This window comes from Patiria miniata, unplaced genomic scaffold (genome assembly GCF_015706575.1).
Source record: "Patiria miniata isolate m_02_andy unplaced genomic scaffold, ASM1570657v1 HiC_scaffold_19, whole genome shotgun sequence".
NCBI classification, from domain to species: domain Eukaryota; kingdom Metazoa; phylum Echinodermata; class Asteroidea; order Valvatida; family Asterinidae; genus Patiria; species Patiria miniata.
In genome coordinates, this window is record NW_024037057.1 from 463,022 (window position 1) to 490,851 (window position 27,830).

The 27,830-nt window shown below is 39.5% G+C and overlaps 1 protein-coding gene across 3 annotated transcripts; it reads right to left on the reverse strand.

The window, feature by feature from the left end:
* Positions 1–27,360, reverse strand: LOC119725260 (MFS-type transporter SLC18B1-like). 3 transcript variants are annotated; one of them, XM_038196601.1, is made up of 14 exons: positions 27,262–27,360; positions 18,465–18,741; positions 12,325–12,420; positions 11,786–11,859; positions 10,265–10,412; positions 8,373–8,441; positions 7,862–7,949; positions 7,564–7,700; positions 7,200–7,298; positions 6,652–6,743; positions 6,176–6,271; positions 4,988–5,062; positions 4,578–4,721; positions 1–3,230 (listed from the first exon to the last, which is right to left on the reverse strand). In XM_038196601.1, exons 2-14 carry the CDS (start codon positions 18,735–18,737, stop codon positions 3,146–3,148), a joined length of 1,476 nt encoding a protein of 491 aa, XP_038052529.1. In that variant the 5' UTR covers positions 18,738–18,741; positions 27,262–27,360; the 3' UTR covers positions 1–3,145. The 3 variants fall into 3 exon arrangements, with proteins under 3 accessions (XP_038052529.1, XP_038052528.1, XP_038052530.1); XM_038196600.1 differs by lacking the exon at positions 27,262–27,360 and adding an exon at positions 21,011–21,340; XM_038196602.1 differs by lacking the exons at positions 4,988–5,062; positions 27,262–27,360 and adding an exon at positions 21,011–21,340.
* Between the last annotated feature and the right edge of the window lie 470 nt (positions 27,361–27,830).

The window sequence follows — 27,830 nt, forward strand, 5'->3', positions numbered from 1 at the left end:
TTTCGGTTATTTCAGGATGTAATAATCCTTTAATGCCATGCATTACCACTCTTACTCGCATTTTTGCTAAACTACTGAAGTACTAAGGAACATCAGTTTGTTAAACAAAAACGGAATCAATTTATTCCAGGTTAGTAGGTACAATAATATCCTTCAGTAAAGCTCTGAAAATCATATTTCTGGCTATACTTAACCGATGCGATTATCGCTGTTAAAAACTTACACAAGCTATGCATTGGATATACATTATGCTAAATACATGTATGCACATATTTAGTCTATATCTAATCGATATACAACACAGGATGAGTAAAAACAAAAATGAAACCCAAATGTCGCAACTATTGTTTTAGTATACAGTTGTGCACGTAGCAATTTTAAAAATTGAGGATACGGAACCCAAATTAATACGCTTACTTTTATTACAAAAATAATTCAAAACACTCAAGTACATTATTTTAAACACAACACCTTTTTGAAGTTCTCTCCGTGATCACAAAGAAAACGTGCGTTCTTTCAGCAAAACGAAAACAATTCACCAACATCTCAATGTCATGTGTGATATGCTATACAGTGTGGTCCAATAAACAGGAACGGCATACTTCCACTACCTTGAGACTCAAACCACCTGAACCAGTCGATGGTGAATCCTTTAAAAAAAACTATGATACTAATATATCTCGATTCAATCCAGTGTGTTTTTTTTTCTTTCTGCAGAGCTTACGTTATGAATGACGCACACTTCTTTAATGTGAGTGTTATTACCTAAACACCCGTCTATCAATGCTCGATGCTTGATATTTAGACTCCCAACAATACAGTGTTGTGGGTCCAAGGAGAAGTCGAGGTGACTCAAGTTGTGCAGTTGTGCAGGTGCAGTATAGATACAAGTGCATGTAAAAACATCCTCACTTCTTAGAGTTGCTGGGATTCTTCATTATAAAAAAAAATAAAACAATGAATGTCCTGTAAAAGAGATGTCATAACATTGGGAAACTCGCATTAAGCACAGTTACCTTTCATTGATATAAGTAATAATAAAATATAATTTCTAAACGCCAATATACACATAGACTTAACCCCGACAAAGAAATAAATTGAATATATTTTAGCACAAATATTAGGTTCTACTTTAGTTGTCATGATAAGTCTATGATAAAAAACATATTAAATTGGGCTGGAAAAGGTGATAAAGCTAGCCCTTAATTAAAAAAAATACAAAAATAGCTTGTGTCGTAATAGAAATTTTGTTTTAATATGTTTAACTAAGTAATTTTCAAGATGTAGAGCCTACAAATATTAAGTGGTGTACGCATCTATTTGGACCAAGAACCTCTGAAAACAAGATTAGACAAGTCATCGTGAGGGTCGCTGGCTCCATTTGATCCAAACTAATTAACATTTAAATGTTCCTTCACCCTTGCACACAACTTGACCTCATAACGTCCATGACTTTTAAGAACGTACCGTCACTGAATTCAATAGGGGATAGATCACTTCCTCTGCGCAGTCACTTTCTTAAAAACAGTGCATATTAATGTGGCATTTACCACCCTGATGTGTACAAACCACTGATCTCTACTATAATAGCTATCGCATCATAGAGATCAGGGACATGTAACATCTGATGGGTCATTGTAATCCCAAAGTTTATTCACCTAGCCTGGCCAGAGCCTCATAAGGTCATATCTATCGCGGCTTGCAAGGCTTGTTAGCATTCCAAAGGCAACTTATGGGCTGTATAGGTTTGTGAAATGTTGAATGATGCAGTCTTGGCATCTGAGCTGTAACCCTATACATGTATGTTTTAACTGGGTGTGCAGACCATAAATAGGCCAAACTTTGCCTACGCCAGCCAGTCACAATTTGTATGCATCTCAACATTTGTGCTATTAGAGCATTTTGTTTGCCATATACTCAAGGGCATGTAAAAAAAAATAACACACACACACGCACACACAAAAATACCCAAGACACAAAAAAACAACGCAAAACAAAACAGAATGGAAGCCTTCATTAGGATTACGATGTTGCATTTCTGTGAAACTTGGCTGAAAGTGGCAATAAACTTGTTCTATTTTGCAATGGAGAGTAAATAGGCATCATTGTGTTTAATAGCAACGGGCTGCACTACTTCTTTTAGGGTTGATCATCTTTGGATTGAATTTCTCCTAAAATTCATGAGATTAACCACGAGCAGAAAAAAATGTGATGAAATCAGCTTTAATTTGATGGGTATCTAAAACACATTGCAGGATTTTTTCCCCCTTATTTCAAGAAGTGGAAGTACTTATCACTGACATCTAACTTAAACTGATAGGCAGTCAGTTATATGCTGGTCTTCAACCTGTAGGCGTAGCCAGCGGTGGGTAAGGGGGTATTTAATAAAACACTTCCATTTTCCATTCAAATCCCTTTTTTCCACCAGCACTTTCCGTTACGGGTGCCATTTTGTGCATTTTGCGCATGTAAAGCCCTGAAAAGCACCAAATATTATTAGTGTAGTGTGTATATAATTTTAGGTTTGGAATAGCGCCCCAATCGACAAATGGTAAGAGCCCCCCCCCCCAAAAAAAAAAAAAAAAAAAAAAAAACACTATTTGATTTAATGGATGCCAGGTGTCTGAATAAAAACCTGTCAACATTTCAGTACGGATGTGCAAGTGCCCTTTTCCAGAATTGTGAAATTTCAGAAATGACCCTCCTACGTCCCTGCAGACCCAGGCTTAGTGAGGGGGATAGTAATTAGATCGGGTGATTGTACGTGGCTAGGCTTGGTAAACTGCCACAGGGAGTGATAGTTTGTATGAATAACTGAAGTAGTAGAAGCACAGTGGACTTCGTAGTTATACTAGAAACCCGGTAAAACTATTTCTTTTAACGTGAACGGTATTTACGTTGAATATTAATGTCACTCATTGGAGGATTTTAAAGCTGGTCCCAGACGAATTTGGTCTGAGGGTCCTATAACTTAGTCATTAATTCGAGTCGAGTTGTTGGTAAAGGTGGAGGCTGAAGCAAGTCTAATTTCACAAGTGACAGAAATTGTCTGTAAGTCAGTCAGTCAATCAATCAGTGAAAAAGATGCACAGGACCCTCTGGGACCAGCAACCGGTGACTTGAAGGAAGTATTCAGCAACGCACATTACACATCACTTGAAATAAGTGGCTTCTGTTCCTCGTTAGTTGTGTTAGCCTCCATCTCAAGCCGTGATCTCGGGACCCGTCTCCTGTAAGTTCACAAAATATGGAACATAATATGCTTACCGGTTGTACAGATTGAGTAAAAGTGAAGGAAAAGTAAAATGATTTTTTTAGAAGAAAGGTTTGCAAGATCTATTAAGCTCAAGTAATAAACTTAGTAATAGTAATATGATCATTCAAATCACTCATGAACTTTTCCAGTATTCTGTTATGGAATATTAAACACAATCACAGTTTCATGACACGGATCACAATAAAGGTAAGTGATATTTCAGCAAAGCGAAGACAATTACCATGTAAAGCAAAATCAGAACACTCTCATAGCCATGATAATTGGCCCAATCTCTATTTAAAACCGCCTGATTCCACCATAAATCAAGAAGCTTTGTTTATAGTGTCAAGAGTTTATAGTCTCGCACTGCCTTCTACTGCCGGCTACCCGGAGACTCACGGAATTATTCTGATATCGTTTTCATTATTCGACATGGTGTCATTTTACTGAAATACTACGCACCTGAAACACGATCCGTGGACAAACGTTTTAAACTGTGAATGTGTTGAAAAATCCTTAATTTGAAAGGTATACATTTGTTTTTTTTTTGTTTTACGGGAAGAACGCTTATTAATTAGGTTTTCTCATTTTAGATCTTGAAGTGGCTATGCAAAACTTTCATTCAAAATAATTTGGGGAGGGGCCAAAAAAAAATGCCCTCCAATACCCCGTAGCGCCGCCACTGCCAGTCAAAATACTTTTAGATTTAAATATATCTGACAAAGGAGACCAATACAGCCTCACTTTATTGTAACGTTGGTATCATCAAAAGGGACCACAGAGGTTGCACTTGGACCCTAATTACATATTTTTGCCTCAAAATATTCCAATGACAAGTTATTTATTTTTTTTAATTTCTCAGTTAACTTGAGGAGTATTAAGTCTTAAGTAACTTAATAAATAATAATGTACATAGCGACTCAATCAAGACTTAATCGTTCATTAGCCAGTCGTTCATATATGTTGTGTGGACTACAGCGTGCATTCTTGACATTTAATCCAAAAATAGGGATATCTCTATTATGACAGGAAATAGAGATACCTGTATTTATAATAGAGATATTTCTATTAATTTAAAACATAGCTCTATTAGCAATAGAGATATCTCATTTACTAATAGAGATATCTCTATTAGCAATACAGAAATTTGTATTAATAATAGAGATATCTCTATTAATTGAGGAAATATATATCTCTATTATTAATAGAAATGTATCTATTGCTAATATAGATATCTCTATTTTGGATTTTAATGTCAAGAATGCACTCCATATTTAACTATGCGGCAATGAGGGCGCTAATTTTATTACAGTGTACTCACCCTTTGCCACAGCGATACTCCCACGCGCCAAACAGAGTCACCACGATCATGACAAAGACAAAGAGGCCAGCAATGAAGGTAGTCGCGTAACCAAATCCATAGGCTTCCGTCAGAGCACTCCCGACCATGGGCCCTACAAAAGACCTGTCCAATATAATGAGAAACTTTTGCATGTGAAAGGGAAAAGTACATCGGAGTATGTATAGCTTCAGGTACGGCAGCAACATTACAATTATCATCGACAGTATCAGCTACAGCGACAGTAAAAAGCAGCAACAGTATCAGTTAGTAAATCAACAGGGAAGTCGCTATGAGCAGCAACCACCACAACAACAACATTAACAGAAAAAAAGGGGGCAGCAGCATTAGGATTATCCGGATTATCTGAAGAAAACAATCAACAACCGTACCCGAATGCAAATCCACCCATCCAGAGGCCAGATAGTACAGACGTCAACCCGATGTCGATAGGAATACCATACCATCTGTTGAAGTAAATTAATTACAAACTACCTCGATAAGATTACCTTGCATATTCACAAATGCTCGGTATGTATTTAAGAAATCCGACCCCAAACAATTTGGAGGTTCGACCTTCGGCCTGCCTAATTTCGATTTTGTTTGTCTCTCCAAAATCACATTGTCTTCAAAGTTTTCACTCTGAAATTCGTCCCCAGTTTTCCATTAAATTTAGCTGCTGTCGTGTCATATGACTGGACGTTGTGACGATTTGTTTACTGGATATGTTTTTTTTTTCTGATGACATTTACTTCCGGGCTTGCATCCCACAAAATCTGTTATTATATCAAATACACCACGCGTACTTACGTCAGCAGCAAGACATATATACACCATGCATGCTATTCTAGTGAAAGCACGGATACCCTATTAAAGAGGTTGTGGAATGCTCGAAGACATTTCCGTCATTTTTGGGGTATATGTAGCCTAAGGTGTGATGAAATAAAAACGACTATTGTTTCTGTCATGAAATGAGTACAAAGGGTACTTTTGAGAGCTATTTTTCAGGTCCTGTTTCGACCCGAACGTGCAATTTGTGTAAAAGTCGTCGTTGCGGGCAGCCAACAAAACACAGCAAATCGTGCCGTAATAAACAGGACTCGTTTATGCTAGTCTGCTCCGGGAGTCCTGTTTATTACGGCACGATTTACTGTGTTTTGTTTGCTGCCCGCAACGACGACTTTTACACAAATTGCACGTTCGGGTCGAAACGGGCATGACAGGACTTGAAAAATAGCTCTCAAAAGTACCTTTGGCACTCATTTTATGACAGAAACAATAGTCGTTTTTATTTCATCACACCTTAGGCTACAAATACCCGAAAAATGACGGAAATGTCTTCGAGCATTCCACAACCTCTTTAAACTTCTGTAACGAATATCATGCACCAAATGCGGGCGCTATCTTAAAACTGCGCGAGTGTTTTCATTACAAGTATCACGTGTATATAAGTTTTTTTCCCCCTACAATCCAGAATTATAAGACTGAAAATTATTTCATGAGAGAGGTACATGGAGGACGGTGACTTCATTCTAACAGCCAATAGACTATCCACGTTTATAGAGATCAGTTGGACTTACGCTGCAGAGCCGAACATGTCAACGAACGTCGGCACAACGACCAAACTGGTCATTGCGGGGCCAGTGAGGAAAACCAGGATAGCAAGCAGCTTGGTGCTGTAGAATAAAAAACATCTTTGGTTAAAGTTTGGAGGAAAAACGCGAAATGTGTCTTCGGAGTCCCTTCATATCATGCCCAGGTATGGATTACAGCTATGTTGCCATTTTTGAACTGATCAATTAGATGTTTTGTTCATAATTATTTATACATATTGAGTAAATGTGCGATTCGGTTATGGAACGTTTCCCTCTAAGTTAATTGTGAAAGATAATAAAAGCAGTATGTAACGTTTTTTTTTTCTTAGAAAGGCGCTGTTGGGTTTGTTTAAACTTTTATATATTCACCTAAATTTACGAAAATCGAATAGCCCCTCTTGGAGTACCCTCCATAATTTCTAAAGGCTAAAGGAGATGCCGTAACTACTGATTAAACTTACGAGGGTATGTTCAGCAGTGGCGACGGTCCGAGTAATAGGAAGAAAACTGCGCTGGCAAATGCTCCGATGACAATCATAATTCGTGTGGCTTTCTGAAACCCAAACAATCAACTTTTTCTCGAGGACCAAAATAAAATTAAACGAGTTCGGTACCTTTGTCTGAATGAAGATTGGTTTGTAATTGTAGGCTACTGCATGTTAATATGTTAACTTACTTTCGTATACAGTGTATACTGCTTGTGCATACCTACGTTTTGTATCGCGCTAATTATGGAATTACGTCTGTAAACTTTGTAGAAACATGACTGTGATTTTGAGTTTTGGCTTTGTTGTGTTTATTTTAGAATTGTAACTTATAATTATTACGTTTTCCTAACATTTATCATCTATCCTTGCCGTTAAATTTGAATTAAAGTTAATGACGTCACATTCCAAAGGGAAAGAGCCAACTGTAAATTGACCATCTCTGAGAGAGGTTATGAGCATAGGACGCCCCCACATCTATGTATGCCCCCACATCTATGTATGCCCGCCCTTGCGCTACGTACCTTTGCGTCTGCAACAGTTCCCCAAACCACGCCGAAAATCCCGCCAACCGTACCGAAACCAAGAAAGAGTAAGCTGATCTGCAACACTGTGAAATCAAGCTGTAGAGAAAATGAAAAATGGCGTGAATTACCAAAACTAAAAAATAAAAATGTGTCAACGGTAAGAAAGCTGCTAAGTGCACTAAATAATGATGCATTAACATACCCACTCGTCCAAGTGGTTATGTTAATTAAAGCATTATTTATACATGTATATTGTATAAAATGCATATCGATTTATAAAACGATGACATGTAAGACATCAGTTGCTATTATGCATATGCGTCATGCATGCTCGTGCAATGTGGTTACCATCGGAACGTACCTCTTTCAAATGAATCGACACAGTTGGGTCGATTGATGCTGAGGCTATTGCTGCCACAAAAACAGCCAGCCAGCACACCCAAATGCCCGGTATGCTCAAAACTCGAGCCATTGGACCAGATTCCTTTTTCTTTGTTCCTGACGAAACAAGGAAAAGAAATATAGAACTTATTTTAAACTGTCAATTTCAGTGAATTTCGGCCTATCCAAGTTCTTATACGAAAATGTTTGGTCGCACTCACTTTTTGAAAGAGGTTTATCAAATTGGGGCGAAACCATTGGATTTTGGGTGAACTTACCCTGCTGAGGCAACACGAAATAATTGACACCATCGATTACTAGAACGAACCCGCCCAGAACAAAGAACGGAAGCCTGAAGCCGCCAGCCTAGAACCAAAAAGAAAAGGGGAAAAAATGCATGTGTCTCCAGCAATGTATTTATTTTAGATCGTCTGAGACACAATAGCTCAACCAGACCAACAGGTGTTTCATAATTGCATTACAGATAACGGGTGCCTCATTGACCTTATATTGCTGGACGATAAACTAAAATACATCTGAGCGATTTAGCGCTGTAATAATTAAACAGTATACATGTAAATGTTTCCTTTACATAACAACCTTTATTGTTAACACTGTAGCAGTTCATTTAATCGAGTCAATAACCGAGATCTGCTTTTTATCTTTTGTAGCCTGGAAATGGCGTCCCATGAAAAAAAAATATATCAATATTTAAATGAAAACAAAATAATCGACTCAAGGGTTTGCCCACCTCCGATTTTGATTTTTAATAAGGAGCGTTGTACTTACGTCATAAAGCAGACCACCAATCGCTGGTCCGATTGCATATGACAACGTTGATGTCATCTCGACCAAGCTCTGTTTGGAAACATGTTTACAGACATGTGAATAATTCAGCGACGTCACACCAATCTTATAAAATGATCTAACACTGATCTTACACTACATGTTCAATCTGATCTCACACTTAATCTGTCGCCGTGATTTAACTGATTTAGTCACACCAATCTCATACACTAAACCAACTCCGATGTTGCACGGATCACACACCAACGCTATACCGATTTCAAACGCATATAACACCGACAACACACCCATTTTTTTAAACACCGGCAATCGAGGACCCCCTATTGTCCCTAATCCTCATTCCTTTATTTTTTTTTACAACCTTTTAGCATCAGATCTCATTGTTATGTACACGAATTTTAATCGTTGACTATCGGTCAAAAGTGGACCCTTTGTCCCTAGTCCACTTTTGCCGGGGTTTACAAACACACCCATTCGTGAATTTCTATACTCTCGAGGACAATGCTTTGTGTTCCCTTTGCCCATGTAATATCACTCTCCATGCATGTTCTTCATTTGTGTCTATCCTCGATCGTGAAGCCATACAAAAGCACGCGTGTCACATCACCCATACTGAAAATATGTGTATCCTTGTGGAGTCATTTCTTTGTTCTCAGGTACTAAAGTTTTCGAGTTTGAAAGCGTACTTTCAAAATGCTCTTATTTAAACCAGAATTAATTTTCTGGGCTGAAATTAGGACTAAATAATCCTTACATAAAATACTTCAATTTGCGACGCATCAACACACCTTGGAAATTCCTTGTTTTTGAGTAAAATCCATAAATCATTTGTGATAACCCTGTGGAGAGGTTTTCACATATAGAAATTGCTCTGTGCAGACGTATACAATATTGTGTTACCTATTGTGCAGATGTCCTCAGAGGGTACCGTGTACCAGATCAACCTCACTCACCGTGCCCACACATCTCGTCTTACGCATCTCATTTATACCACACACACACACACACAGACAGTCGTGTTTTTTCTATACTCATTAAGGACCTGTCCCTTTTTTTCTTTGTTCCCCTTTTTTTCACACTATTTTTTTCTTGACAGCTCCCATTGGGTTTGTTCATGAAATTATCCCGAGGACTAGTGCCCAGGTCCTCGATCGGGCAGCGTTAAGCCTATTGTTATCGCACACACCCCGTCGTCCCATGTCCTCAGTCGTATCCGATAACCTGCATCCAAGTGAGTATTTAACAGCAATCGTTGACACCCTTTTGTCCCGCTTTTTTCTTTACTTACTTTTTAGGAAGACCTTCATATGTTTTGTAAAGGATCGTCAATTGTGGACCTTCGGGAATTGTGGACCCTTTTGTCCTCTTTTTCAACGTCCCCTCTTGAATGCAGAAGCAAACTTAAAAACACAGTATTGTGGGGACAGCAGAAAGTGCCCACAAGTCGGTCCTAGTTTGCTCAACAATACAATAAAAACTTCCCCATGTCGCGGTGTAGGCCAGGGCACATGGACACTCGGTGTTAGACTGGTGTGAGATTTGATTTCGCACTCATGTCACATTTACCTTACACTAGTCACTCAATCTGAGTTTGTCAATTGTCACACCGTTTTTACCCTCATCTAGCACCACATCACACAGCCTTACATTGTTGTAGAGAAGACATTTGTTATTTTCTTTTGCTCTCCTTAGTTCCTAGTTCTATTGGAATTTCAAACTCCATGGCGTTTCCCTTACGGGGAAGATATTATTTCTAAAGCCTTCATTATATTGTTCATAGTTTTATAGTGTTTTCTATCCCCATAAGGAACAATGTACATGTACTACTAGTCACACACAGATCTGACCATTTTTTTTCCAATGAAATGATTTACCACTGCCGTGCCGACGTTGTCAGGAAAAGAAAGTGACACTATGGCTGATGACGCAGTAAATGTGGCCGACGAGCCTAACCCCTCCAAGAGCCGAATAACGAAGCTGAACACGGTGAAAGTTTCGTTTGTCGGCATGTCAGCAAGAAATCTGTAAACCAAAGTAGCCATAGATGATACAATTCGCAAGAAAGGGCGCCCAAGATGTTGTAACTATTATGGTGTCAATATTTTGAAGAGCATTACTGAAACACAAACACCCACATGCAGCTTCAATGGGTTCTTTTTGTTGTTAGCGCGAAACGCCAAAACGCTTATCTTTGATGGAAGAGGTTGATAGAAAATGTATGGGTGGTGTAACAATGGCCCGATCCTTTAACCCTAAAAGGGCTGGGGCGGAATTCCCCCCCCCCCTCCCTTTTTTTCCGCGATAGCCTTGAATTTTTTTTTTTCGCGACACGAGCTGTTATGACTTTTTAGCCTCGAGCCTTGCGCATCTAGTGATAAGGCCAAAAAAAAAAGTCTCCGGTTTCTGGTATGAAGCTTGCCCAAAAAGTGGTGCGGCGACGCGGCTTTTTTTTTCTGACTTTTTTGCTTCAAATGCCGTGTGATGACTACAAATGGTGCGCGACTAAACTTAGTACAAATAGGCCTATATGGGATTGGGAGTCCAGAGAGGCCACATAAAGCTTATTCTCGACCATAACTCCATCTAAAAACACGTTAAAATTGTGCAGCAGCAGAATTCCAGTCAAACCAGTGAGTTCGGCGGTTTTGAGACATCATCTTTCATTGAAAAAAAAAACTTTTTCATTTTGCCGACGCGCATGGCTACAGCGACGCGCGCGCATACCAGAAACCGGAGACTTTTTTTTTTTGGCCTAACGGATGAAACTGAACTTTCCCATATGTACATGTACACATCGTGTACACAGAGCACAACTACCATTCGTACATATGAATAATTAATTAGCCATAATTCCAAAACCATTTGACATACCCTATGAGTTTCAATTTTTTCGTCATTCGATGGCCGAGATCAGAAGGGGGGGGGGGGGGGGGGGGAATCCCCTTCCCGGCTGAGAGATGGTCGAAATCCCCGGTCCCTTTAGGGTTAAGCCACGCCCATTACCCTTGCTGGCTACCACACGTGCACCCACCGAACGCCACATAGCTGAGGGCGTCATACGCGATCACGCATGTCGGATTTTTGTTCAAGGCATTGGCAAAAGTACCATTGTGCAGGGCTTAGGAGATCGGTCTATTATTGAAAGAGGGAAATTACATTTTGTACTAATCTAGCAACAAAAAAAACACAAAAAGACGCGATAAATTTCTTGATGGAACACATTTTGCGCAACGTTATACTTCTCTTAAAACTCTTTAGCCCCCACCAAAATGCCCTGGCATATAGCAAATTAAAACTGAAATAGAAAAGATTACATGAGACACAAATAGGTGCACTTTCAAGGATTGTATTAGAACGAGTATACTGCATGGACCTTCGACCAAGAGATTGCTCACCCAAACAAGACATTGCATCCACCTGTGACAAACGCTCCTGCCAGAAATACAAACCGAGCGCCAAGAACAGGAATCTAAGAAAGAAAAATAACAAAACAAAGTAGGCTCGTTTGTGCCAAACAAAAAAAAATTCGAAAAATATAAACAGTGATTGAATATTTTGGTTAAAGCTAATTAAGTAGCTGACAGGTCACAACATTCATATTGTAGCCTAAATGGAAAACCGTTATTATTCAGTAATGGCTTCTCAGAGGAAACTGGTTGAATGCATGTGGTCAGAAGATGACGCTTTACATCCTGGTATTATTGACACAATTCATCTGCACAGCACTGCACTGCAACGGTACCACTCCAGTTTAAACGTACGTTGAACTCTAATCCTCAAGGGTCATTTAAATTATGCAGAATCTTGTTGAACTGAGCAATATTTTAATCAATAACATGTACATTCAGCGTGAGCTGCGCTGCATAAAGAAAAGGAGTGGAAGAACCCCTTTTGACGATTAAAAAAAAAAATATTTGTCATGATGAAAACCTACAATTTTGCCCCAGATCACTGATCCAATTCCTGAAGAGAAGGCGAACGAGGTGAACACCAGTCCAATTAAAGTCTGTGACATCCCTTTCGCCTTTGCCTGTTAAAGGTAAAACGAAAAAAAAAATACATTAATAATAATTAAAGGCAGGTTTTCTTTGGGATTTCAGGACAAAATTTCGGGGATCTCGAAAATCAAAATGCATGTAAACGGTGCAGGAAAAAAAAAATGAATACCGAGATGTATATTTAAGATGTGGAGTAATTACATTTTATCTATATAGTTTTCAGTAAGTATTTTTGAAAAAAAGTGTATTTAGATAAAGTAAATTATAGAGCAAAAACGACGGATCCAAGGGTGGAAGAGAGGGTGGACTTGTGTGTGTGACAAGGTTGTCCTCTTTGAGCCGACGTTTAAAACTGAGTTTATTCTGCAAGTTTATTGAGGTATTTCACGTACAGTCACAGGTCTGTGGCTACCAATACGTCCGCCATATTTGACCTCTAATAAATAAACCCACTTCCGAAATTCAGAAAAAAATACTCACAACTCTCGAAGTTGTTTGAAACCCAAACATTTACCAAAGATTTTTGTGAGAAGAAAATCGGGTACAGACCGTGACAAATACCGCAGAACATGCACGTTACGCATTTATGAACTGTACGATAAATCGAGCACGCCTAAAATGGCGGATCTTGCACCGTTTGCGTGACAATTATCAACTATATTTGAATAAAGATATCACTATATTTGAAATAGAGATATCTCTATTTGAGATGGAGATACTTCTGTTAAAACGTATCTCTGTTTCTGTATTAAATGTAAAATTTGCTCGCCATAAACGACCAATTAGCTGTATCCAACTTAATATTGCTAAAACTAATTACATGCTGTTCAGTACCAATTCAGCCAGTGACATTCCAAGTCCTGTCAAGATTAATGGCTCCGTCATAACAACAACAGATTGCTGTAAGTTTTTGGAACTGTTTTACAACTGCGGACTAACACATTGAATTGTCATGTTGATTGTGACTGTAAAAAGATTGCTAGAAATATATTAGTGTGATTAACATGATTAAACTGTTTTCCTGGCCCGGTTCTTTAATTCACTTTACAATACACTGGTTGTATGTTATCTAAACAACGGAATACTTGCATGGTGAGGGAGTTCCGTTACTAATTATTATTAAAACTATGGGATACTTGCATGGGGAGCTAGTTCTTTTTACTAAATGTTATCTGAACTATGGGATACGTACATGGGGAAGTAGTTCTGTTACTAGTTGTTATCTGAACTATGGGATGCTTGCATGGGGGGGGGGGGCTAGTTTTGTTACTAATTGTTATCTGAGCTATTGGATACTTGCATGGTGAACTAGTTTCGTTACTAATTGTTATCTAAACTATGGGATACTTGCATGGGGAGCTAGTTCTGTTACTAATCTGAACGCACTTCTCCTCTTACATAAACGTGCTCTTCCAGGGGCGGATCCTGGAATTTTCGCGGGGGGTGGGGGTTTCACCGCCAAAAAACCCTTAAATATAGACAGGGTTTTTTTTTTCTCCGGACACTTGGCCTCCGAAAGTCAATATGGAGGGGGGGGGGGGATGGGAGGATGGGGGATGGGCGGGGGTGACGTTGGGGGGTGGGGGTGGTGGGGGGGGGTTCGTAGCATACTTTCAATGGGGGCGCTGTTCAAATCCGACGATTATTAACACCATATCACATAATAGTGTACATATACCCCCTAAACCAAGCTGGCTCTGTCGGTAGTTTGTGCAAAGGGACATCATTACAGAGCAGGGGGATGGAGGTTCGCATTTTTTTGCACGAACTTTAGAGAGGAAAACAAAATGTTACAGAGCTGGGGGTTTGACCCCCCCCCCCATGGCTCCTCGTCTGTCTTCCAATAATACGTTTTTCCTGAATTCAATTCACATGCAGATCAACTTTTTCTAAAGCAGATCAACTTTTTCTGTAAAAGTCAAGGACATCTATCGTCATCAGCTTGGGTCCCTCATGATATCAGCTTGCTTGTAAAAAATAACTTCTTCAATCAATTTGATTTGTTTCTCTCAATTCAAATATACATTCCCGTTTTACCCGTCAATCTTCAAATTTCCACAGTCCTTACACCCTTCCTTCTCTAGCTCATAAAACTATCGAACATGAGGGATCAATGCTTTGAAACATGCTTATTAATGATCAACTTAAAGCTTCCAATATAGTTCTTGTTTCAAACGAGTTTTTAAATCTGTTTTATTGGAATCTTATTGTTAATGAGCGTTCTACATTCCAACCTGTTTGTCCGCAGACCTGATAGGACCATTCTGTAGCTGCAGTTTTAAAGTCTTCGTCCATTGTTTGTGCTAGTCCACAGTCTTGTATAAATGTTAATTGTACTTTTTTTTCTTTGGAAACATGCATGCGCGTTGAGACATACTATTACACGTTATCGAGAGAAAAAAAAAGGAAACTCAAATGTTAATGTAAATTATTACAAATCTAATAAACATTTCCAAATCAAATATGTATCATGTGAAACGCCAAAGTGTCCTCTTTCAAATGATACCTTGATTGTATGTCTGTTGCCACGGACGACTGAGCATTTGTGGTTATTCTGGGTCAAAACATGGACTGGGCCAACTGGTATTCAGCGTGTAGCATAGACTTGACGACAAGTTGTTAGATAGTAGTATTAAGTCTGTGAACTTCAGGCGAACTCCATCGGCGCGGCTGGTATCAGACTAGTTCGTAATCGGGCGGGTTGCGACAAATCTAACGACTTGACGATTATGTTCTCGCACCGTTATTCGTATATGCAAGCAGCGCAATACATATGCAGTGCATTTTTGCGGTGAGATCCAATCACGCACCGCTAAGCAAATGGGGACCTATTCATTCCGTTACATGAGGAGTTCTTCTCAATACGTCAGGGACGTGTTTGCAGATAGGGCGACGTTTGAACGGCCAAATCCCTCAGCTTGGTCAATTGTGTATAGAAATAAAATGTATCATTGTGATATACTTGATTTATTTGAGTCGTGTATGCCCTATAATGAGTTTTGTAATGTTACACAACACAAAGTACAAACCCTCGAATTAATAAGAATGACCTTCCGTAGCGGCCTAGAATGCACGCTAGAATCTGAACCAATCAGAGTGCTTGCATAGAATTCGCTAGCGATTCAAAATACTCTCATATGTTGTGTACAAAATAGAAAACGTTTTCGCCAAGTCGGTTTTATTGAACATCATTAGTCAGCATTATTTGGTCTGGGAACCAGGCTACGCGCATTGCAGTGATATTTTGCGTGCGTGGACCAGTAACCTGTACCGTACGTACTTAAACAATAGCCGACTTGGCACCAAGTCTACGTGTAGCACGGCTTAATTCAAAGAGAAAGAAGACATCCTTTTCTTTCAAACAATGTATTCATTTTTTATTAAAAGGGATTTAACCACTCTCGTTGTTGAAGCAGAGTTGTAATGAGTGACTGATTTCTGTGACTCGAGTCGAGTCGAGTCATTAGGTCAAGACAGTCGAGTCGAGTCCAGTCAAGTCAAGTATTTAGCTCGAGTCAATTCGAGTCACAAATATTTGAGCACTATACAATAAATAAACACAAGAGAGAAAGTCATTTGTTTGGCTTTTTAAATTTTACATTCGGGCTACTACATGTGGCGACACCACATTTGCCTCTTAACCCTAACCGCCCTGAATCCTCCAAGATCCTTTTTGCAAATTGGAGGAATTTGCAGGATTGAGGTTACATGGCAAAAGTGTGTTACTGATTTCGGAGTATGCACTGTGTCAAGGTCTTGGGCCGGACCTTGTGTTGTTTATGGTCAGCCGTGCATAAATTTAGTCCTTGATTATACTTGAAATCCTCCGCACTGCTCCAAGATGTCACTTCCTCTGCCTCAACCTATTGACAGACATAGCCGGAGGATTTTGCAGGATTCAGGCAGTGGTCACCCCTCCATGGACCATATTCAAGAAATAATGGAGGAATTTGCAGGATTGAGGCTATATGCTATTTTTCCATGAGGCCAATTGGAGGATTTTGCAGGATTGAGGCTACATCCTAGCAAAAAGGCCTAGGGGGTTTTAATGAAAATATAACGAGCCAACTGATCGTCATTCAACTGATGGGGACACTGATCAAACCACGTATGTATATGTATGAATTATTCGCGAACATTCTAACGTGACGTGAACAAAAACTGGCACCGGCGTAAGTCATTGCAAATATGTTTCGCAAACTTTTGCTTTTATTTTTGGGACTCGAGTCTCATTCCTCGAGTCGAGTCATTCTGACGAGGGATTCGAATCAAGTCGAGTCATTTGCTCGCAGTGACTCGAGTCGAGTCGAGTCATTTGCCCTAAGGGAGTCGAGTCGAGTCACCAAAAATTGTGACTCGAGTCGGACTCAAGTCGAGTCATTGACAAGAATAAAAACCTGTGCATAACAAAACAGCCAGCAATCTTTGCCAGGTAAAACTTGGCCCAGTACAGGTTTTGACCCTTGACAAAATAGCAACGACTGCTCAGACGTCCGTGGCCACACACACACAATAAGGGTATCAGTGGAAATAGAATACATTGATCTTTTACAAGATGTATTAACTTCATTGATTGAAATGACTTACTAGATTTTCTTATAAAGTTACATTTACATGTGGGTTTTCTTTTTTATACACCCTGTACATGTATTGTGTTTATTGGTGACTCAGCCACGGGTCGACCTATGGTTCCATATTCGTTTATTCTTGTCTCAATGTACATGCATGTAAACATGGGGCTCGTCAAATGGATTCCTCTGCAATATCAATCTACATCACAATCATTTCGCGTCTAGATTTCTTAAAACTTGTTTGCATCTAGTTTGTTATAATATGTACTTGGTAAAATTGTATATTTGTATTTGAAAGATGTTGCAGAGCTGCTTGCAATTATTGTTTTAATACTGTGGAAAATAATCAACCTGAAACCTGAAACTCACGGAAGGTGGGGGTAAAAGTTGCGCGAATAGAACAAAGTTTTAATGGGGTGCTCCCCTGCTCTGGTGCCATTTGTCAAAAACTATTGAAGGTTTTGTTAGTTTTTTTTTGTTTTGGCACCTGACGAGTAAAAATCTGCACTTGAACTCTGCCGAAAACAAACCTCTTAGACCGAGCATCATGTCGCTGACATTTATGGTAAATCTGCCTCGCCAGCTACTCACACGCGAGTTTAATACATGAATACTAAAATCGAAGCTTCCAGATAGCCGTTTGTGACAAGTGAAGACTTTTTCAACAGCAGAATGACCTCATTTAATTCTACAGACACCGAACGAACTTCTTTGGCGGTCAGGAAGGTCATATGGCCAGCCTACGAGGAACAAACGTGTTTATTGCTTTATTTTTGTTTAGGGGAGGGGGAGGGTGCGTTAAAATGCGTCCAATCTTAAAGCTTTTTTTTTTTTAACTGTAAGATGTACACAGTGTAGAACACTTGTAGGTATGCAGCGTAGAGCATGGAAAAAATAAAAGTAATTGTGGAACAGTGCTCAGGCCAAAACAAAATAGTTCTGCTTACGGTTTCCTTACCTAGTACCCTATTCTCAGAGCCCGTACACTATTTTTTTTATGTACAAATTAGAAGAAAAAAAAAAACATCATTTTTTACCTTTTACCCTTGACTAAATGCAGACACCTTCATATGATCGTACACAAAAAACATTGGCGAATAAAATAATTAAAAAAACGACCTTCCTACCCTATTTTCGAATGCCATGCAATCGGAAGCATACCTTTTTTTTTCGACCTTACCGGATTAGTAGGACGGATGTCCGAAAGCTCGGGTACAACAACGTATCCGGTGAGCACTGTTCCACTTTTACTATTAATTTTTACATGTACACAGTGTATATGGTTCCAAACTTCTTTTAATAACTTCTGGAAAACCAGCTTCAGTAGTTTTCCATGTCAAAAAATGTTTTAAATAATTTAATACTGTACAAATGTTGATATTGTTAGTTATGTACGTCAAGAGATTTTGTACCCCTCAAAATCGCGTCATTTACAGCGCCCTAATTCGCTCCAAAAAAAGAAAGGAAAAAAAAGACATAAGCCCTATGGCCCGTTGGGTACTCACCTCGATGGGGAAGAAAACGGCCATGATGGAAAAAGACATCGAACTTGCCAGTGAGGCCAGCACAGCGCCGGCAAATGTGGCTTTCTGGTTGAAGGTGAATTTGGTTGGAGCGGGTTTCTCCTTGGGGCTTTTGTCGGTGTTGTCATTGTCTTGGTCTGCTTTGTCCTGATTGGCCAAAGACGACGTGAGCTGGGCGTTGTCGCGCGGAGCCTCTTCACCTGAATGTTCATATTCTATCGATGGCACAGCGTTAAGTTCACTCTTGCTTTCCATGGCTCTGATGTAAAAAAAAAACCAAAAAAAAAACAACAAATAACATAGGAAGGCCAAAAACATAATTGTTTCTAAATTAGCAGAAAATATAATAACGAATAAGCTTTCATTGGGTTGATTCAATTGGGAACTGTGGCTTATTCTTTAAACTCTATTAACCTCACGTACAGGATATTAAAAGATGAAACAGTGCTTCCCTTCAATGTTTCAACTTGAAGGCCAACATGTGAAGGTCTACTTGTGGGGGCTGAGATGATTATTGTGGTCGATTTTAGCTGCTTTACGCCGAAATGGCAGCATCGAGCTGTATACTCCCCGGGGAGCTGAGATGGTATTTGGAATGTTTCATTGGTCCAATGAGTAGCACCAGGAGTGTTACTATGTGACAGACATGGGAAAGAATTCCATAAACGGACGTCACTAACTTTTCCCTGCAATGACAAATCGGCCATAATTAAGCAATAACAAGTCCTAAAAAGTCAAAATTAGCAGGGAAAATATTAAGGCATTCAGTGAGAAAACACAGAATTGTTCAGACCAGTCTCATAGGGTTTGTAAACAGGGCGTCAAGTGACGTCCATATATGGAATTCTTTCCAAACCATGGCGAATTACAAGTCTCCATTATTATTATTATTATTAAGATTACCTACTGTTCAGCTACTTCCAGAACTGCAAGGATTTGTTTACAAACCTTTGACCAATTGAAGTTGCTGTAGCAGAACATTTTTTTTTTTTTTCAAACCTCCAAACATTCTTGTCATGAAATGTTCGGCCTCAATATTTCGCAAGTATTATCTTGATGTAGATTGGTGCCTCTAGGGTGGGTTGAAATCCCTCAAATGTCAAACAAAAATGTGAAATTTACCGGAATTTGGTTCACGAAGATCATTGGAGTCATCGCGCGAGGCACGGAGACACTTGAATGAAAGCCGCGCTATAGTTGGTCAAGATAATTAAAGCGCCCTCAGTTGACGGAAAACGATGGGAGACGGCCGAGTGCGAGACTCCAATGAAATTCTGGTGAATATCACATTTGTGTTTGACATTTGAGGGATTTCAACCTACCTTAGAGGTACCAATCCACATCAAGATAAGATTTGTGAAATATTGAGGCCGGATATTTGGGGACAGGAGAGTTTGGAGGTTTGAAAAAAAATGAGAATGTTCTGCTATGCACTGAACATGCGCAGTTACTGTTTTTTTTGTAATTTTAGTCGGGCTCCATGCCAATATTATCGCTGTAACCTCGTATTCACAAGATGGGATTCAGACCATTTTATAATTTCGTACTTTATTTCCCTTTTAAAAAAAATCCCCCAGAGCCACAAATCTAAAAAAGAAAATGTAATACTCTGCAATAAAATGTTTGAGACATGTTAAAATAATAAAAGAAGAATATTCTTATTTATTTGGGGATGGGAAAAAAAAACTTTAAAATGTGGCGGGAATCGGGATCGAACCCGAGTCATCCCGCTCACCAAAGCCTTTGCTTAACCACTACACCAAACGTGCTACACAACTTTTGATGGGAATTTAATACATCTTATAATTCAGCCCTATCTTTAAAAAAAACAGCGCCCTCTATTGATATGGATTGCCGCCGGCAAACCTTTCGTAAACGTTAGTTTGCCGTCATTACCTCCGGCAAAATATCCACTATCTTGTAAAAACGTACAGTTCTGGAAGTACTGTTTAGCCCCCCCCCCCCCCCCCCCCCCATTCCACGTAGTTCTGGACCTGTAGGGCTACATTATACAAACACAGCACAACCTTTAGTATACCAGTAAGTTTTGTTTGTTATGTCATCAAAAGGTGTGCGTACAATCGTCTGTTTAGAACCTGTATATTAGCTACAGACATTTGTCGTGGGAAATTCACTCGATTTAGTATTCACGTACATGCTCAATTCCAAAGCTGCAATTTTCACAAAATGTTCACACAACTTTTGAACTAGGACGCTACTTCAAGTGTCTGTATATGTTTTTTTTTGTTTTTGTTTTTTTTTGTCAAGGAAGTTGGTCATTGCGGTATAATTCTATATACGAGGCCACTTGAATCGTATTTAATTTTTCATGACGACTCCATGTCGGCAGAGTACACAACCAACATGGCGGATTCAGCTTGGCCTACCAGTAGGCCTACTACAAACAAGTTGTACTTGCACTCTTCAAACAGATTTATTTGGCTGTCCAAAAGCACTGATATGTATCAAAGAGCTGTCCGTCCACAATTCTCTACAAACAATAAATACTCCTTAACAGCTATACGTACATGGGAAAGTCACAACGGTTCTCCTTGATCCGCAGTCTCTCCTGGAAGCGGTGCGAGCGTAAGTGAGTTTGGTCACCATTATTTGACTATTGTATGCCACGTTAATCGTAAACCGATCCAGGCACACTGCGACATGCATGATGGCGCTGAATTCCCTCAAGCGTCATTTAGTACATTGTATCGGCATCAAAAGCTATTGAGTGTACAATAAAAATGCCTGCCCTTTTTTTCAAGGACTCCCTGTTCTCTGGCAACTCTTCAACAACAGGTTTGTTGAACACTGTGCCTTTAGGAAATTCCTCCACTGACCCCAAACGTCTTTCACACCAACTGCGATCTGATGCAAATTGATCATGGCGCTGTGGAAGTGGCTCAATGGGTGCGAGGGGGGGGGGGGGGGTTACACCAGGGGAAGCCACAAAATGAGGAGGCGTATCGAACGCCGCAGTGTATTTGCCTAGGCATTCTTGAAAATGTGGGTCGAATTGGGGCGGGAAGTAAAAATGTAAACACACCCTGATATACTGTCGTCTGTCTGCTTCACTTGCAAATTTAGTTTTATCGCTGTCAATCAATAATCGCTAAAGTCGGAGTACGTGCTGTAAATTATTAATTATTACTGAATCTAATGAAGTACCGTTAATAATTTGATATTTGTGTCAAAAATCTCTCCAGGTACGGAATTTAAACACAACCACCGGTTTAAAGTTCTGTTCAAGGATCATAAACAGGTAAGTGTTCTTTCAGCAAAACAAAAACAATTCACATAGGGATGTGTGTGAATTGTTTTCGTTTTGGAGAAAGAACGCACGCCTTTTTTGTGATCCGTGGACAGAACATTAAAACTGGTGGTTGTGTTTAAAGTTACATAACTTAAAAAGTACATAAGTGAATTGAATGATTCTTGTACTAAAAGAAAGCTTATGCATTTGGGCTATGTAGGAAGTACGCTCTCTGTTCTTTATTATATAGCTCTATGGTTAAAACACATGTTAAACTAGGATTTAATTTTAAACAAATTCTTAGTCGTGATTTTATTGCAAAAAAAGCCTTCTCTAGGTAAAAAAAAAAGTCTCCGGTTTCTGGTATGGAGCTTGCCCCAAAAGTGGTGCGGCGACGCAGCTTTTTTTTTTTTTTTTACCTGTTTTTTTTTTTTTTTTTTGCTTCAAATGTCGGCTGATGACTGCAAATGGTGCCCGACTAAACTTAGTGCAAATATATGGGAGTCCAGAGAGGCCACATAAAGCTTATTCTCGATCATAACCCCATCTAAAAACACGTTAAAATTGTGCAGCAGCAGGATTCCAGTCAAACCAGTGAGTTTGGCGGTTTTGAGACATCATCTTGTATTAAAAAAAAAAAACTTTTTTCATTTTGCCGACGCGCATGGCTACGGCGACGCGCGCGCATACCAGAAACCGGAGACTTCTTTGGTTGGGCCCTATCTGCCCTTTTTTTCCTATTCCTCGTATTTTAGACAGCTAATGTTAAAGTCTGATTACTCTCATGAAGCATGAATGTATTTTAACATAAATACAATGTTCTGTTTAATTTATTAAACTTAACAGGACATGTTACATTTTAAACTTCATTTAAACACGTAAAATAGCAGGGCGTTTATATTCTAAACACAAATTAAACTCTCACGCATGCGCATTGTTACAATCCCTCTGCAGCGCGTGTGACAGTTTCAACTGCAACTGTCAAACCTCGCTTGTCCGCCATTTGTGGATATTTCACTGAACAGATGATACAATCAAACAAGTCGAGGCCCTTTGGAAACTCGAGCCCTCCAGCTATGGGTTGAATTGTCCTGGGCAGGAGGGGCTCGTAAACCTGGGAAGGCAGCCCTGCTAAGAGAAAGAAAACTCTAACCTCAAACCACCCGTCTCGGGAGAGGAGTTGCGACCAACAGAGCACTACTTTCGCAAAAGAAAAGCCTAATCATGATCTTAAATCCAATGAACAGATGATACAGTATTTTTTTCAAACAATGGTAGTCTTTCTCCTTTGTAAATTCGAACTTAATAATGTACATTTTATGCAATAAAAACGGGGAGCTGCGTTATTGAGGTACTTCGTTTTGACTCTTGTACGCTTGTACGTGGTTCACGTCGTTCCCGTTTTTGTTCCAAAATATATTCAAAATTCATTCAAAATTCCACCTTGTGAATAAATGTCTCACTCCCGTTCAACATCATTGAGGATGTTAAAGTTACTGGCGTGCTTGAGCCTATTTCTACATATGTGGGAGCTCATTTGGAGATTTTTGAGATCATGTACTGCTGCAGTAATAGAACTGCGTCATAATTTGCGTGATACATACCGACTGGCTGAATTTTGCAACCAAGATGGCGGCACCTGTTTATATCACTGGGGAAATCGTGTGACATCATGGAGTAACTTCATTGTTGGGGAGCTGGCCTCGGGTGCGCTGACTGGGGAAATCTTCAGATGAGATCAAACCATTTCTTCCTTTCTTCAAGATGAATTATAGAGCAGTGTTTGTGTTACTTCTCGTTGGTGTTCTGACGCATAACATTTGAACTATATGCACTCAAAATCAGTGCCCCTTTTGCTTACCGTAGGATTAGGAATGAAACCACCTTTAACCCGTGTATCATCAACAAAATAGTTCCATGCTGTCAAGCCTAGATCGAGTCGGATATCTACGGGTTCTCACTTGCAACTCTCATACTCAGTCTGATTACAGAGAGGTGCATGTGTATCGACGATGTTCCTCAGCTCAGTTTCATAGCTCTCCACCAAATCCACGAGGGGTCGACCGGCATTACATAATATCTCAACTTCATCGATACTGATCTTACAAGACTCCACATTGATAGCTCGCAGTTTCCTGAAAGCAACCCCTCCGTTCGTGACCAGGTTAAAAAAACTGTGCTGAAAATGAAGTTGTAGAATCGTCACTTGATAGATTGCCATTCCGGTCACACAGCCCAGGGTCCATCACTGCGACATCATCTTGGTTGTGAACAGAAATGTCCTTAGTAATCACCACATCAAGGGTGTGTCCTTTTTGATGAGTGGGCCCTTTGACATGCTGAGTAAAACCCATCTCCTAAAGTGAGTCAAGCAACCTGCCAGCGTCAGTATCCTCATCAGAGTCCAGATAGAAGTTCCGATCTCTGACGACATAGCCTATAAGTGTCTCTCGGAACGATGCAAAATACTTCCGAGGATTTAGACAACACTTGCAAAAAGACACTCTTCTTTACCGTTCACACTAGATGGAGGTGGGCGATAGACAACAACCAATCTAAATGATATCACCACATAACTGAAAGCGGCCATCAGTGTGTTCAAATGTGTGAACTCTTCATCCTTAATTGATGAAAAAAACATCCGCAGAAAGTCGTCATTTAAACATTACGGCAACTCCTCCCCAGAACTGCCATGCACTCTGCCTAGGAACGAAGTCTACGAAAAAAATACGCAATATTGGGTAAAATCGTACGCTGGCATTAAGAAGGGAACATGGTAGTTATGGGGGTAAACTTGACTAGGCTTCTGTTGTGTCAAATTGTACTCCTGTACTGTGTAACCATTTTACGCAGAAAAGGTGTAAACTTAATTCTACTCCGGAAACATGTTTAAACATGTACCCGAAAAAGGAGTAATATTTTCATGTATCCATCATGTTGTTAATTCCTACCCTACCCTTGTGGAGTAAAACATTGTAACAAAATGTGTTACCATGTGTTACCCTTTTTGTTTATTTTGTTTCTCTTCTATTTTTAATTTTGCTTCAGGACAAAAATAACAACAATCGACATATCCTTCCATTTGCACAAAAATGGCCAGTTTATTGCCCGATTGATTTTCTTTGAACACACACATCTGATTGATGTACGGTACACGCACAATATTACAGCGCAACACGACAGCACAACAGTGACAAAAGGAATCGGTGCCGTTGCTGCATCTGCACAGAGAACATGGGCTATTGGGCTCATAAGAGCAATGGAAATTAAAACATGGGCAATTAGCATGAACTGTACATGGTGATTGCATGTTCACCACACCAAAATAGTTTACGATATGTAGATGGCTACATGTCGTGAGCGAAAACTTTCCAACAATTTCCTTTTAAAGTGGGGATGAGTTTTGCATGGTTTTGCCAATCCTCACGCAGTCAAAGTCTGGCGTACGTCCTCCATCTTGAACAATCCGCACAACGTGCGCTCATATGTGTACTTCTCACACACAGCTGAAATGCCTGACCAACTCTGAGTAAACAACAATGTGTTTATCAACGTTTAATTTGAATAAAAACGAATAAAAATTATTCACGTGTAATCCGCATTATTGAGCAAAATTGTCCTTGTGGATGAGTATCACGGGTATTTTTTGATTACACAAGTGACGCGTAATAATGTTTTTGAATCAATAATTGTTTAAAAATTCGACACACTTGATCACTATAGCTGTTACTAGCCACGTTTCAGATAGGCCAACAATATCATAATCATTGGAGATGATGAAGTCAGATATGGATACTGTTTTATTCTTGACGGATGGTGGATTCAGATGTATACTACTTCTAGCTTGTCCTTTATGGGTAGACAATCAGCTCCAGCTAGCGGAATCAGTAGGCTACTCTGCTCAACCAGCCGTGTGGTTACGAAAGCCGATTTCTAAAGGTTACGTAATACTTTATTTCGAATGAAACAACATGACTGCACTCGTTCGCGGGAGAAATCTTGTCGGTATTATCCGGAGATATTTTAAGCTTATTGTATACCTCTCCAGACTAGAGGTCCTTGTCGCAGTCTCAGGCAAGGCATATTGTGTCGGAGTCTCGATAGCTGGTCAACCGTGTAAAGTATAGTCACCATCCTGGTAGCTGTGCATTCAGGTGCGTGTAGATTAGTGCTAGCAAACTGAACCGATGGAATCAAGCAATGTAGAATGGACATCCAACATTTGACAACATCCTCAACACTATCATAATGTTCATACCTCAAAGTGTGTTCTTTACATAAACACAGTTTCAACAATAGTACAAATATCAACAAAAAAATTGAAGTGACACGCAATACAATTAAGAAGAGACTTTAATAGAATATGGCAGGCTGGCAGCTCCGTGTCTGAGCCGACAAACCACATTGGTCTGCCAGTATTAAAGTTCACTGGGTCAGGCTTTTCGGGTGTTTTTGAACGTTCATTTCGTCTTGCCCATTTCGGCTAGAGACGAGCCCCTTTTCTCTTAATTCATGCAGTTTTGTTTGGAGCGTAGGTAATTCAAAAATATCATTCATAAGTACCGACCCCTTCTGTGCCCTATTCGCGACTGATGATTTGGGCATATATTCCTAGTGGGGTTGTCAGTTCTTTTGCACCAGCTTTGCATTCTAATTAAAACTTGCCATACAATGGTCTATTCAATCTATCTATCAGTCGTAATTTGCTGCAAACGCTTTCCAGTGTGAGTGATATACAGCAGTTTGTCCTGATTTGCAGCAGATAAAACCATAACATAAGAATGGCGAATTATCCGCCTTTTGTGTAGAAATATCTTTCGCCTTTTTTTTCTCAAGTTACATATACAGGTATACTGGCTTCCACTGTAAAAATTATACGAGTAAATTATAAACACGATTGGTAGTAAATTATGTTTGGTGGCAAACGTCGATGGAATCTGCCAAGCATTCTCAGACTGGCAAATTCCAACGAACGCCGAATGATGTCAAACAAAGTAAATTCATAAACAATTCAGGTTTCATTCTAGCCCCAATGTGGCCAATTTACTGGATTACCTTCGTAAATGAAGGCCACACTTCCATCATGTACAAGAACATGTGGAACTTTTTCAAATTTGGATTTTCACATTTAGGCTTAGTTTGTAGTTTATTTTGCATTAGAAGCATACTCACCCTCTGTATAGGCTAATCAGAAAGTGCTGCCTTTTTCAAATGTCTTTATTTACGTGAAATTTCGTGTTGAAATTTTGATACGCAAACGTTTGCAAAGAATCTGAAAATTTCGTGAAAAAAGACATCGGAAAAAGGCAGCAATTTCTGAAAAAGCTTCTAAAGCAAAATAAACTAGAAACTAAGCCTAAATGTGAAAATCAAAATTTGACAAAGTTCGACATGTTTTTGTATAAGGTGGTGGTCTTTATTTACGGAGGAAGTCCAGTAAATTGGCCACATTTACTGGGCTAGTTTCATTCCACATGCTAAACAGTTTTATCCTCGTCGCCAATTAATGTAGTATTTGTACCTAATTACCTCAGTGCGGGGGTGGGCGGCGGTAGATTGAGTCCTGGGTGGGGTAGCTTAGCACACGGTACCGGCTGAAGTTACATGTACTCACGCGGCTATCTCGTGACTGACCCAAGCACGGGAGCGCTCGACTATAGCACTATTATGCTTGAATGGTGTACTATGTAATAACCACAATAAGCATCAGAAGAATTATTCCACGATTGAAAAAGAAACCCTCAGTGACTCCTGCGTTTGTTCGTTAAATTCTGCGTATATTATGGGGCGCCAATACTGACAACCGGATTTTCCCATTTTCTGCTAGTAAAATTTCAGGTTTTCCAAAAACTCAATTTCCTACTAGCAGAAATTTGGATTTTATTTTGACGACTATCGCGGCACCTTAAAAGTGGACAAATACAAACAATCTCAAAACGTTTGATGCTCCAAAAGCGGACGAAAATTATCCCACTTTTAATTTTTGAGAAGGGGTAAGAATTAAAATATCCACTCATTAAGATGGATGACAATTCTTACATAAAAGAAAATTGCATTATAAATTACTCCGAGAGCGTCGTTGAGATTCAGTTTTATTT